General features: G+C 39.2%; 1 protein-coding gene across 3 annotated transcripts in view; it reads left to right on the top strand.

Moving 5' to 3' along the window:
* Nucleotides 1-14,020, top strand: part of LOC150083611 (uncharacterized) — a 344,088-nt gene that overhangs the window by 35,492 nt on the left and 294,576 nt on the right. For all 3 annotated transcript variants that reach the window (XR_016547211.1, XM_090378089.1, XM_090378088.1), the window contains exon 2: nt 6,166-6,261. Coding sequence is in view for 2 of the 3 variants with exons in the window: in XM_090378089.1 (XP_090234215.1) it covers nt 6,189-6,261 (73 nt within the window). In the remaining variant the exon portion in view is untranslated. The remainder of the gene's footprint in view (nt 1-6,165; nt 6,262-14,020) is intronic.

The raw sequence follows: 14,020 nt of genomic DNA, 5'->3' as shown, positions 1-14,020 counted from the left end.
CAGAAGAATCCTTTTTGCGAGATATAAGACAAGATTGAGTTTTAGAAGGGTTGAAATCAACTAGGTTGTCTTTGCCCCACTGGAGAATTACCTGAAGATCGGCATTTAAGGAATTGGCAGCAGATTTTCGAGAACTTGAAGCTGATTGAGCTGGACAAGGTTTCTCAAAATGGAAAGTTGAATGCAATGTGCTATCATCGGCAAAACTATGGATAGGATTTCCAGTCAATGGAAGAAGGTCATTGATATACAAGAGGAAAAGAGTGGGGGAAAGAACTGAACCTTGGGGGACACTGGCATTAGTGGAGAAGTTAGAAGACAGAGAGCCATCTACCATCACCCTCAGTGAGCGATCAGAGAGAAAACTGGATAACCAATTACTAAAAACAGTTGGCAAACCATAAGATGGAAGCTTGTTTAGACGACCTTTATGCCAAACACGATCAAAAGCCTTTGAGATGTCAAGAGCAACTACTTGTGTTTCACCGAACCTTTCCATTGAATTAGTCCATAAATGGGTAACATAAGCCAGAATATCACCAGTGGATCGACACTGACGGAATCCATACTGGCGATCGTTGATCAGACGGAAGGTTTCTAGGTAGTTTAAGAGTTGGCGGTTAATTGATTTCTCCATTACTTTAGAAAGAGTAGAAGTAATTGCAATGGGACGATAATTGGATGGGAGGGATTTGTCACCCTTTTTAGGAACTGGCTGGATATGAGCAAATTTCCAAGCAGAAGGAAAAACACCTTTGGAATAAGAAAGTGAAAAAAGGCGGCAAAGAATAGGAGTAAGTTCAGGAGCACAGGTTTTGAGAACAAGTGGAGAAATACCATCAGGACCTGGAGCTTTCTTGGCATCAAGATTCATCAAAATCCTTCTGATATCCTTTGGACGGAAGACCACAGGAGGCATTGAATGGAGCGTGTTAGGAATGGTGGGAGGTGTTTTACCAAGATCATTAATACATGAGCTCGAAGAAAAATGGGATGCTAGCAGGTCAGCTTTATCCTTGGCTGAAGTGACAACAGAACCATCTGGTTTGGACAGAGGTGGGAGCAGAGATGGGCAAAAGTTGCGGCCAATAGCTTTGGCAAGAGACCAGAATGCTTGGCTACCATTAGGGCAAGAAGCAAGTTTTCTACTCTTAGCCTGTTCAAACTCTAGTTTGGACTGATTGATAACTGCTTTACAATTGTTGCGAGCTTTGGTGTAGGCAGAAAATGAAACTGAAGAATTAGAAACAAGCCAATTACGATATGCAACATTCTTCTCTTGGAGAGCCTTAGCACATTTATTGGAAAACCAAGGTTTAGATAAAGGACGAGATTTTAAAGTGGAGTGTGGGATAAAGGATTCCATTCCTGCAAGAATAATTTCACTGACACGATCTGAGCAAACGTTGACATCAGAAGTTTTGAAACAGTAATCAGACCAAGGAAAAGAAGAAAAGAAGTCTCGCAGGTCATCCCATTTTGCATTCTTGTAATGCCGAACAATACGAGGTTGGGAATAGGCATGAGATAAAGGTTCCATTGGAGAAGAGACAATCACCAAGTTGTGATCTGAAGTGCCTAAAGAACCTCTCACTTCAACCTTGTACTTAGAAGGGTTGTTTGTGAGAAAAAGATCAAGCGTATTGGCTGTATGATTAGGATTGTCCGGTATTCTTGTAGGTAAATGAACAATCTGTGCTAGGTCATTAGTAATTGCAAAAGCCTCAGCATCTCAACCTGCTGGGTCGGTGTGACTAGAAAACGGAAGCCAGCTGGAGTTGTGAACGTTAAAATCACCAAGGAAAATTACCTCACTGTTAGGAAAGTTGGACTGGAGAAAGTCAAGTTGCAAAGAGAGGAAGTCAAAGAGCTCCAAGTGATTAGTGGAGTTGGGAGAACGGTAGAGACAACAGATGAATTTTACACAATGAGGTAGAGAGATTTTAAGCCAGAGAAGATCAAAGAGAGGAGATTCCAAATTGCCAAGTCTCTGACAGGGAATATCAGAACGGACATATGCACAAGTACCACCTTTGAGGCGAAAGGAATCATACAGCAAATAATTTGGACATCTAAGATGAGCAGTAGTTGAATCAACTGATAACTGAGATTCAGTCAGAAAAAGTACATGGGGTTTGGAAGACTGCAAGTGGAAATGGACATCGTTGAGATTAGAATTGAGACCACGTATATTTGTGAAATGAATTAGGAAGTCCTTGGGAGGTTTAGATCTTTTCGCAGATAAGCTTGCTCTATTATTTTGACAATTCATGGTGTATTCAATAGTAAGAAAAAGTGGGTGGGACATGCTGTATGAAGTATTGAAATTTTTGGATATGGCGTACATGTGGTAAGAATATACCCAGATCCTTGACATAACGTGGCCTCGACAATGCTCCCCGCATACACACTACTCGGACTCCCTCCAGTCACTATCTGGCAGAGTAGAGGTAGCAAGATTATACACTAGCTGATCCGGAAGCTTCCTAGAGAGTTACCAATAGGTTCAGTCCGGTGTACTAACTAGCGGCCGGCCTGCGAACACCGTTTTAGAGCTGCACCTTCGAAATGTAAGGAATATTGGATCTTGCCACGACATTCATCATAACCTCAAAAATCATCAATCATACTGCATGATGGAAGAGATAAGGAAGGGTTGGCCGGAACTTAGCTCTAGAGACTAAACATGGGTTCCACCACTTCAAGCCTCCAATAAGCAAAGTGGTGGTATTTCACCGGTTAATGAGAGTCAGCTACCACCTAGTACTGCCTGGTAACATAGAGGGGCGGCATTCCTCCATGTGGTGTGGGCGCCACACCTCGACCCCTGCTTACGTTGGTTCACACCTGGGTGGTCACCCACCATGTACTTGTGCATGAAGGTTATACCCAGGATTACTAACAGTCCCACCATCGTGAAGGTGCAAGCAGAGGATTTGGCTGTCATAGACCGTCCGGACTTCGCCGAAATTGGGTCCACTTTGACTTGAGTGTCACCCGAATATTAGTTCCATCAGCGCTTTAGACTCCCAGGTAGCAAGAACAGCTTGTCTGGCATATCTGAGAGAATGTCTGTGACAACCTAGTTCACGTATACTGTGTCTCAGTTTAAAATTTTTCAGCCAAACTATGCTTGCCTTAAAATCTTCATTACCGCTTAATTTTTGATTACAATCCAACATTGGGCCAGACACTGGCTCACTTAAACTTCGCTTTTGAAGAAACCACAAAGTGCACTATCTAAAGCGGCATTTACAGGTTTCGACATTTTTTCCTGTTACATCCTCCTTCACTATCCATAATCGACACAAATTCTGTTATAGCATTGGAATTTTTTTTGATGTCATAAATTGTTGAAGTCCCCACGTTAAACTCTTTGGAAAAGATTTCCTAAATTTTCACCATTTCTGATAGATTACTAATTTCTGTTTTTTGTTGCAATGTTAAAACTGCATGTTTTCTTCTTTTTTTTTTTACATTCTACTGTAAAAAATTTAGAAAAATAATAAATCACACAGTTTTGGGCCAATGTTATTCTTACCGAATCTTGAGCTAAACTAATCTGAAATTTACTCATGGTTTCAGAGAAAACCCTGTAGTCTGTGATATTTTTCTAAAGCACATTTCCGAAGGTCACGTAGAATTCTATAGGTCACAACCATAAAACAAAAACAATTTCAGTTTTTGTTTATTGGGCTTTTGTTTGTATAATCTGTTATAAATGGGTAGTAAATTCGATCTTTCACTTATTAGAATCAAAATTCAATTTGCAAACGTGATCACTATAACTGGTGCTTACTGTATTACTGTTAACAAAAAAAAGAGAAGAAAGATCAGCCTTTCAAATTATTCTGGATAACTGATGTTCTACTGTATTGAGATGCACTTTTAAAAAAGTTAATAGGTTGATCGCTATGCACAGAGAAGAGAACTAACACTAAAGTGTGTTGACAGGTATAACAGAAAGGAAAAATGGCCAGGGGAAAAAGTGATGTTGAAGATAATGAACAGAAGATAGGTGAAAAAAATGGAGGAAATGAGGACCGGAACAATATAGGTTCTGAGGAGAGGGAGGGAGGGGTGAGACAGTGTTCTCTTTCCTTAGTGTTGTTCAATGTATGTGTAAGAGAAATGGGAGGAGAGATAAAGGGTTTAAAATAGAGGATAAAATTAAAGTATTAGTAGTGGCAAATGATGTAAGGAAGCAAGATTATACATCATCAGCTAAAAACAAATTACCCAACTCATCTGTTCATCCCACCCAAGTCTTATCCTTTAAATTTATTTGAACCACTTCCACAATACCATATGGTAGTTTCCAACAGTATATTTATGTCTGACTGAAAGCAAATTTTTGCACATCTCTCCTGAACATTCTTTTTCACTTGTACAGCTTCAGTGAGATTTGTAGATGATATAGAACTTATTTATATCTGTTACAGAAGGGATGGGATTACAGATTTGTTGGGAAGGCTTGAGGGAAATTGTGAAGAATGGTTAGGAATCAATAGGAAATAACTATTAAAGTAGCTGATAAGAGGATATCATATGAGAAGAGGAAGCAAATGTGTACAGGTATAATTAATATTGAGTTAAGGAAGAAGTTAAATGTATTGTATGGAGTGTCATGCTTTATGGGACTGAGATATGGGTACTAAGGAGAAGGATATTAGAACTGAATTTTTGAGATGTGGGAATAGGTTTTTAAGGTTTGAAATGGACAGATAGGATTAGCTCCTTTAAAAGATTGAGGGTCAGAGAAAGTTGAATTTTGACAAGAAATTGGATTAGAATTGTACTGAGGGGAAAGAGCTTGAGATAAGTGATGGCAAGAGACTGAGGAAGAAGGCGAATTGGAATATTAGTTGATTTTGATAGTGGTTCTTGGTATCTTGGTTTTAGGTAAGGGCTAGATAGGGAGAGATGGCGATGGAATTGAGTTCTAGCTGTCATAGACCTGCCAGAACTGTGTTGTGGCAGAGAGCGTATAATGATGAGGTCAATCTGAAAACCTAAAAGAAGGCAGCTGCAGGCCCTTGCTGTTGTAGCCTACTTGTCCAGTTCATTGTGCTGTAGCTGAGGGGATGACCACTGCACATTATAGTTGATTTGTAATGTGATAATTGAATTGATTGATGATATACAATATCTCATGTATATAAGAATATTGTTAATAATTATATACCGTACTATACCCTGTCTATATGTATGACAGGTTTGCCAGATTTTTTTGGCTAGGGGCTGCTTTACTCGTTAAACAAAGAATGAACGAAGGCCCTTGCTGTATTTCAGTGAAAACCATACTTTCTCAACTTAAAAAAATTTTTTTTTTCTTCCTATATCTTAATTGATAGAAATATTTCATTTCAAATAAAAAGTTATATAGCTTGACAATTTTAGCTTATCATTGTCAACACTAAGGTGTTTTCTCAATTGAATAATTTTTTTTATTTTTAAACCATCGCAATTCATATAATAGAACATATAACAAAACCATTCTTTCTGTCTTTCTGCCATGGAGTCACTTATGCATTCTAGGTAAGTTTTCACTTCTCCCCCCCCCCCCCAACTAAAAGTTCAAGAGATTTCTGTTGAATAGGATGAAATTGTACACCTACATTCCTGTCATTTATGATGTGCATATATCTTATATTCCACTTGCAGCATTCTGGTGAAAATGGTATACAATATAAGGTTTCACATTTTATGCAATGTTAATAGATGTAGTGATACAACCCATTATTATTTAGAAATGGCCTAAATATGAATAAACACTATCTTTTGAAATATAATCTTGATAATATTTTATCATGGAAGGAGTTAATAAATGAAAATAGTTTTACTTGCATAATAATAAATATTTTAGTAAGGTTAGATTACATGCAGAATTTTAACTGCATGTGATCTAATTGAAGTAATTTTCTATAGAAAATCCTGTGAGCAACAGTTGTTGATGCAGTTTTTCACTTTCTGTAGTTAACATTTCCCCAAAAATGGAGTTAAATGTTTTGCAGCTATAAATTAAGGCAAATAATTATTTAATAAATTAAGAGAAAATTTTGAAATAATTTGCCTTTTAATAGCAATAAATAGTGAGATTGTACTTTTACAATATGTATATATATATATATATATATATTTTTTTTTTTTTTTTTTTTTTTACAGTGGGAACAGCATTCAAGTTAACAATGTGGTCAGGAACAGCATGGCATCAGTGGCCATTGCAGCAGTCTATGTATCGAAATGTACCCCATGAAGAAAGTAAGTATTTTAAAATGGAGCTTATTTTATGTATGAGGGAGGTTTGAAAAGTTAAGAAGCGGGCAGAATAATTTGAATGTGGGAGGGAGGGAGAGCTTGGAAGATGACCCACACTGTGGAAGATCTGTAATGTCCATCACTCTAGTTGTTGAGAGTGCATGACCCAAGGATGAGTGATCAATCAGCGACAGTTCAGTACATTGCCATCTCAGTTGAACATATATACCACATAATAAGAGGTTCTTGCTACAAAAAAGGTGTCAGTGCTATAGGTTGCAAAGTTGTTGAGAGCAGGTCAAAAACACACAGGAGTTGTCAAGTGAAATTTGCATAATTTTCAAGCAGATCTAGTAAATTTCCTTGCAAGTTTTTGTGACCGTGAATGAGATATGAGTCCATCACTTTCAGCCACATATAAAGGAGTAGTGGAAACACAGCTCTTCTCCACCTTCTGTGAGAGCCAAGTGAATTCCTTCTGCTGGCAAGGTGATGGCATCAGTTTTTTGGGATGAAAGTGGAGCATTGGAACCTTCAGAAAGCCCAGAGATTCACAGGGGCATATTATGCAGACCTTGTGAGGTGTTTGCAAAACATCAAAGAAGACATATTGAGGGAAAACTCAGAAAAGGAGTCTTATTCCACCAGGACATGCCTGCTCCAAATCTATCATTGTTATGACTGCACTGCATGAGTGCAGCTTTGAAATCTTGGATCATCCACTGTATTCATCTATTTCCTAATTTAAAAAAAGATCTGCCTGACATCCATTTTTTTCCACTGATAGTGACGTCATTGCTACAGTGGTGGATGCATTACTGGAGGCCAAAAGAAAACTGTACTCAATGCATTACAGAATCGGTTGAAAAAATTTATTGACTGAAGGGGGGAACTATGTTGAAAAGTATCATGTTACCAGACTGCTTATATAAAGGAGTTTTCTAATGCCACTCTTAGGTAGCTGAATGCCTAACTATGATCCATAATAACAATTTGGTAATTAGGAATTCAGATTTATGATCCTGGTATCCATTTCCAGCACATCATTCTGTACATTCTTATTGAAAAGCCACATAGAAAAATGGTTCAGTAGTACCCAGTGTTTTATGTGAAGCTGCAAGTTTTAATTGGGAAACATCTGCATTTGAATTTTACTTATAGGAATATGCTTTATGATGCAGAGGCCAAGTTTAGTCAGTCAATATGAATATAAATGTCTTTTTTTTTTTTTTTTTTTTTTTTCTATCTCATCTGTTATTGTCTAGTAGGTGTATCAAAAGAAAATTCATTAGCATTAGTAAAGGCACATGATGCAAGGAAGCAAGCATATATAGAGGGTGTCTCAAAAATATTGGTACAAACGGTTAGGGAAGATAGTAACACCTAAAGGAATGTGAATCGCATAGGAACCCATAACCGGAAATGTCACAGGAAGTAGTAGCACAGCAGAGGCAGAAGAAGCAGAAATGACACAAGACAATAATTAGTGGCAAACATTTATTTGACATAATATTAACAATGGAGTACAAGATGGATGTATTTCATGATGTTACAACAGATGCTGGAAGGTTCCACCAAGAGATGCGATGCATGCATGACACCGACGCAGCATGGATTGGCGGACACGGTCGGACACACCTGGAGTTTTTTGACAGTAGCAGCAGCCCAGACAAGTCTTACCACGAGATCCATTTCCGTCTCCACAGGTGATTCATACACGATAGATTTGAGGGCCCCCCACAGAAAGAAATCAAGGCTCGATAAATCAGGTACGCGTGGGGGCCAGGCAATGGATCCACAACGGCCAATACATCGACGCTGAAAATGCCTGTTCAAATGGTCACGAACACACCTTCCATAATGGGCAGGCGCCCCGTCATGTTGAAACCAAATGTTGCGTCTCGCATTTGCTGGAACATTGTCAAGTAACCTGATAGAACTTGTTCAAGAAAGATCTGATATTTAGTGGAGTTCATGCGGGATGGTAACAGGTATGGGCCGACTAATCACTCACCGACCATACCTGCCCACACATTTATTGCGAAGCAACGTTGTGCCGTATGGGGGTGCACACCGTGTGGGCCCTCTGTTGTTTGTTTGTTATTTGGTTTTTAGTAGCATTAGCAACTAAAGCCATATTGCTCTGGGGATATGCGGTGGCCATTCCCTGACCTTTCCGCATCCTCTGTATTTGGTGGTCATGGGCTCGAACCCCTTTCTAATCCAGAAGCGTGTGCTATGCACTGCTGCTCCTGCCCACCTGGCTACGGAGGCGCCAGGCCCTCTGTTAATCCATACACTAGGTGCATGTCTGCCAGCTCACAGTTCGTATATCAATGCATGCTCTTCATGCGGTTGACCTTTAATACACTGAATCGTCCATCATCCATTAAGGCCGGATATGTGCTATATAATGTCAGACCATATGTCCCAAACCCGCTACGGTGTTTCCGATGCCAGAAGTATGGACATTTCCAAACAGCTTGCCAGGGAACCCCTACTTGCACAAAGTGTGGTTCAATCGAACATGATTGCGAAAACTGTAATGTTCCTCAATCAGTATGCCCAAATTGCAAAAAAGATCATCCCACTTATGCTAGAATATGTGAGTGCTGGAAAAGTGAGAAACTTATCCAGGGATATAAAACTGAGCATAATGTTTCTTACCAAGAAGCAAAAAGAATCATCTCACCACCAACTCATGCAAACAGACCTACGTATGCCCAAGCCACCAAAAAATTCCAATCAACCGGATCGCAAACTGAACTAACAGTACCCCCAAAAGAGTCTTTCTCAAATTACGTAAAATCTTTGTACAGTGCAACTCAAACCCAAGCAGTCAATACACCAATTACCATACCACAAGAAAACATACACACTCCGGATGAAGGACTTAAAGAAAAACATATCCTAACTTCTAGTCACCAACAGCAAATGGACACTAAAGAAAAATCAGCAGATGACCTTGTTCTTCAAATTTTTGAATTTTTGTTGAAGAAGACCTGGACACCGAAAGGCCTTCCTTCCCAAAAAACATAAAAACAAAAGTGAAAAACAGAAAACCTCAGCAACCCGAAAACGCTCAGAAAATCTAATAAGAGATAAACAATGAACAGAATAATACAGTGGAATTGTCGTGGATTCCGTGCCAATATCGATGACCTATACGATCTTTCCTGTAAATACTCACCAATATGTATCTGCCTTCAAGAAACTTATTTAAAACCCCAAAATACACCAAAACTGTCTCGTTATAACATTATTAGAAAAGACAGAACCAATCAGAATATCGCACATGGTGGTGTTGCTATTTTAACAAACCCACATATTCCTACCAAACAGGTCTCACTGAACTCTCCCCTCGAGGCAATAGCAGTCCGTGTAGCTGCTGACACCCATATGACAATCTGCTCCTTATACATCCCACCAAGCTATACCTTCCAACAAAATGATCTCAACAATCTTATAGCTCAACTCCCAACACCTTTCCTCATTCTGGGAGACTTAAATGGTCATCACACTCTATGGGGTAACAGCAACATCGACCAAAGAGGAAAACTAATTGAACAGTGTCTAGACAATAACAACCTCCTTCTTCTAAATGACGGTTCACCTACATATGTTCACCTTCCTTCAGGAACAAGCACTGCAATAGACTTGTCTATCTGTTCAGCAACCTTATATCCTATTCTAAAGTGGACGATAAACAACGATCCGCTACATAGCAATCATTTCCCCATAATAATTGAATTACTTAATAAGCCCCCTCATCATCCTACTAAAATTTCGCATTGGCTTACTGATAAAGCAGATTGGCAGTCCTATAAAAAATTTACCAAGCTTGATCCCGAAATAATCCAAAATTCCACAACTGACGAAGCAGTTGACTATGTCACCAAAACGATATTACATGCAGCAGAACAAACCGTACCGAAATCCTCATCAAAATTACCGATTCATCCAAAAACCTGGTGGAGTGATGAATGCCTTGTGGCTAAAAAAGTGCAAAGCAAAGCTTGGAATTCTTTTCGCCGGAGTCCAACTACCACCAATCTCATTCAGTATAAGCGTGCAAGATGTGTTAGACGCTGCAATAAAAAGGCTGCTTGGATCCGCTTCACTTCGACTATTAATCAAGCAATGCCTACACATAAAATTTGGAAAGCAATCAGAAAAATGAGTGGCAAATATAAAACGATACCCCTACCCATCATGGAATGGAGAGGGCAGAATGTAAATGATCCTGCTGGAATTGCCAATATACTAGGTGAAACCTTTGCAAAAACATCAGCAATAGAAAGTTATACACCGACCTTCAGAAGATTAAAAACAAGTTTAGAAAAACAAAAGTTAAACTTCTCTTCAAAAGGAGATGAACAATACAACTTACCTTTTACCATTCACGAATTACATAGAGCTTTGTCAACACCTAGACGCAGTGCTGTAGGACCAGATAACATTCACTATTCCATGATTCAGAAACTAAGTACCGAATCATTACAGTTACTTCATCTATTCAATAGACTCTTCCTGGAAGATAAATTTCCTAATCAGTGGCATCATGCTATGGTCCTTGCCTTTCCTAAACCAGGTAAAGACCCTACAAATCCTACTCATTATAGACCAATCGCCTTGACCAGTTGCATTTGCAAAATTCTCGAAAAGATGGTGAACTGCTGACTGATCTTGAAAATCTCAATCTGCTGCATTCTGCACAATAATGGTGCCCAACAAAACAGATCTACAGTAGATATACTAGTCAGACTAAGAGAATTCCATTCGGAATGCATTCCTCAGATCGGAACACCATGTGTTAGTCTCCTTTGATATCAGTGAGGCCTATGATTCCACGTGGAAGTATGGAATACTCCGTGAATTACATCGCCATGGACTTTGGGGTCACCTCCTGATTTTCATACAGAATTTCCTATGCAAGCATACATCCCAGGTTCGATTCAAAACCTCACTGTCCCAAGTTTTTTCACAAGACGAAGGAGTTCCTCAAGGCTCTGTACTCAGTGCTACACTCTTTATAATTGCAATAAACACCATTGCCGGACAAATTCCAAACACTATTGATAAAGCACTGTTTGTAGATGATCTTAGTATTTGGTGTCATGCTAAAAACATGAATACTAGGGGCAATAAATAAGATCTGTTCATGGGCTCAGACTAATGGATTTCAACTTTGTCCAGAAAAAACATTTTGCATCCATTTTTGCCGCCAACGCAAACTCCATCCAAATCCGGAGCTACAACTGAATCGCCAACCAATAGCAGTTCATCCCAGCATACGGTTCTTAGGAATCACTTTAGACCATAAACTCACTTTCATTGAGCATATCAAAAGACTAAGAACATCATGTCAACAAAAACTAAGTATCATCTGGGTTCTCTCTGCAACTAATTGGGGAGCTGATCGCCTTACTTTATTACGGTTATATAGAGCATTAATAAGATTGAAACTTGACTACGGAGCACCAGTGTATAGTTCAGCAAGACCTAGTGCCCTTCGCTGGCTTGACCCTATCCATCATAGTGGAATACGCATTGCATTAGGAGCATATCGCGCGTCTCCAATGCATAGCTTATATGCTGAAGCACACGAACCTCCTCTCTCGATCAGGTGACAACAACTGATACTACGTTACGCCTATAAAATTAGATCTATGCCAGAACACCCAAACTGGCAGATACTTTTCTTAATGCTAATCGTCCTTTGGGTATGAGAATAAAACTCATCTTAGAAGAACTAAATTTAACCTTAGACAATGTGGCACATAGCCTCCCATCCTCTCTTGCTCCTTGGAATATCATTCTACCCTCATGTGACTTACATCTGCATGAATGGAATAAATCTACATTGCACAGAGAAAACTTCTTGCAACTATACCATGCAGTAATGGACCAGTTTCCCAGCTTTTCCATAGTATATACTGATGGATCAAAGAATGATGTCCACGTTGGAATCGCCGCAGTTTTTCAAAACATCACATTAGCTTATCAGTTATCACGTGATTTCAGTATATTTTCCACCGAACTAATAGCAATTCAGGTTGCACTGAATCATATTGAATCTTCTGACATTAGCAACAGCATAATTTTCACTGATTCTTTAAGTGCACTTCAAGCACTAAAAAACACCACGAACATCACCCACCCAGTCGTGAAAAGGATAGTCAGCTCTCTACATACTTTATCACAACTTGAGAAAAACATACACTTCTGCTGGGTCCCTGGACATATGGGAATTCCTGGAAATGAACTAGCGGACAATGCTGCCAAATTACCCACCTACCACCCGAGAAAAAGTGGAAAGTGCCTCATCAAGACTATCGACCAATAATCCAGGAAAAATGCATTTGCCAATGACAGTTATCATGGAAAAATCAACCTAACAATAAGCTTCGAAGTATCAAGCCAAACCTTGAGCGATGTCCTTCCAGCTTTAGTTCAATCCGACATCAGGAGGTAATTTTGGCTCGTCTGCGAATAGGACACACAAATATTACTCATGGTTATCTTTTAAGAGGAGAGATACCCCCTCAATGTCATCACTGTAATACAATTCTCTCAGTGAAACACATTTTGGTTGAATGCACAAAATATGCAAGAGAACGACAGAAACTTTGCACTTCAGCCACAACAAAAGATCCTACACTTACCTCACTTTTAAACAATGAAACAAATGTCTCAAGCATTTATAACTTTCTCAAGTTGATTAAAGTATATCACCTCCTTTAGGAAAGAAAAAAAAAAAAATTACTTTCTGGTTCCTTTTTTTCCATTTCCTCTATTTGAGAAGAAATGGCATGCATAGTTACCATATGTATTGGCGCACTATGGCCATAGTTGCCGATGCGCCTAATAAATCCCGAAACAAACAAACAATCTTCATTCGGCAACTACTGCTTGAATGAGTAAACCAGAAATTTTTCCCTTAGATGTTACCTACCTCCCCTAAATGTTTGTACCAATATTTTTGAGACATCCTGTAGATCAGCCAAAAAAAGAAGAAACAGCCCTTCTCATTTCACCCATCGTATCGCTCCAAATGTTTGTCTAGTTCTGCCCTGAATCTATTTAAGCTATCAACTTCTACAACAACAGATGGAAGTTTGTTCCAGCAATCAACCACCTGCTGGCTAAAGGTAAACTTCTGCACATCTATCACTGTCTTTCCTCAATTTGAATTTATGCCATCTCAGGCGATTTTTCTGAGCAAGAGGAAGAATCCCACCCGCATTAAGCATGCTCAAACCATTCAAGACTTATACACCTCAATCAGATCACCTCACAGGTACCTAGTCTCCAGACACTGTAATTTGAAAAACTTAAGCCTTCCTTCGTAAGAGCAACCCTTTGTTCCATTCACTAATCTTGTTGCCCGTCTCTGTACTTGTTCCAGCAGCTGTACATCCTTCTTAAAATGAAGCCTCCAGAACTTGTATAAGGCAATGGTCAGGTGTGCCTTACCATTGCCTTATACAAGGGGATAATCACCTCTTTATCCCTGCTAAAAACTTCCTGTATATCGTTAACAAGACACAATGAGCTACTCTTGCAGACTGTCTGCATTGCTCAGAAAACTTCATATCTGCCTGTACAATTACCCCCAGGTCCTTTTCATTCTCTACAACTATCAGTATAGTACCGAAGGGTGCTGTGGTTGCAGAAGTGTACAGACGCATTGCACGAAGCTTCACTTGATGTAAACAATGGACGGCGATAGACGACGATATTGCGCGATTTTTGATTTATT

The sequence above is a fragment of the Mastigoproctus giganteus genome, chromosome 7 (assembly GCF_048544385.1).
Source record: "Mastigoproctus giganteus isolate SK-2022 chromosome 7, ASM4854438v1, whole genome shotgun sequence".
NCBI lineage: Eukaryota > Metazoa > Arthropoda > Arachnida > Uropygi > Thelyphonidae > Mastigoproctus > Mastigoproctus giganteus.
Note: the sequence above shows the minus strand (reverse complement) of the source record. Positions and strands in the feature narration are given on the sequence as shown.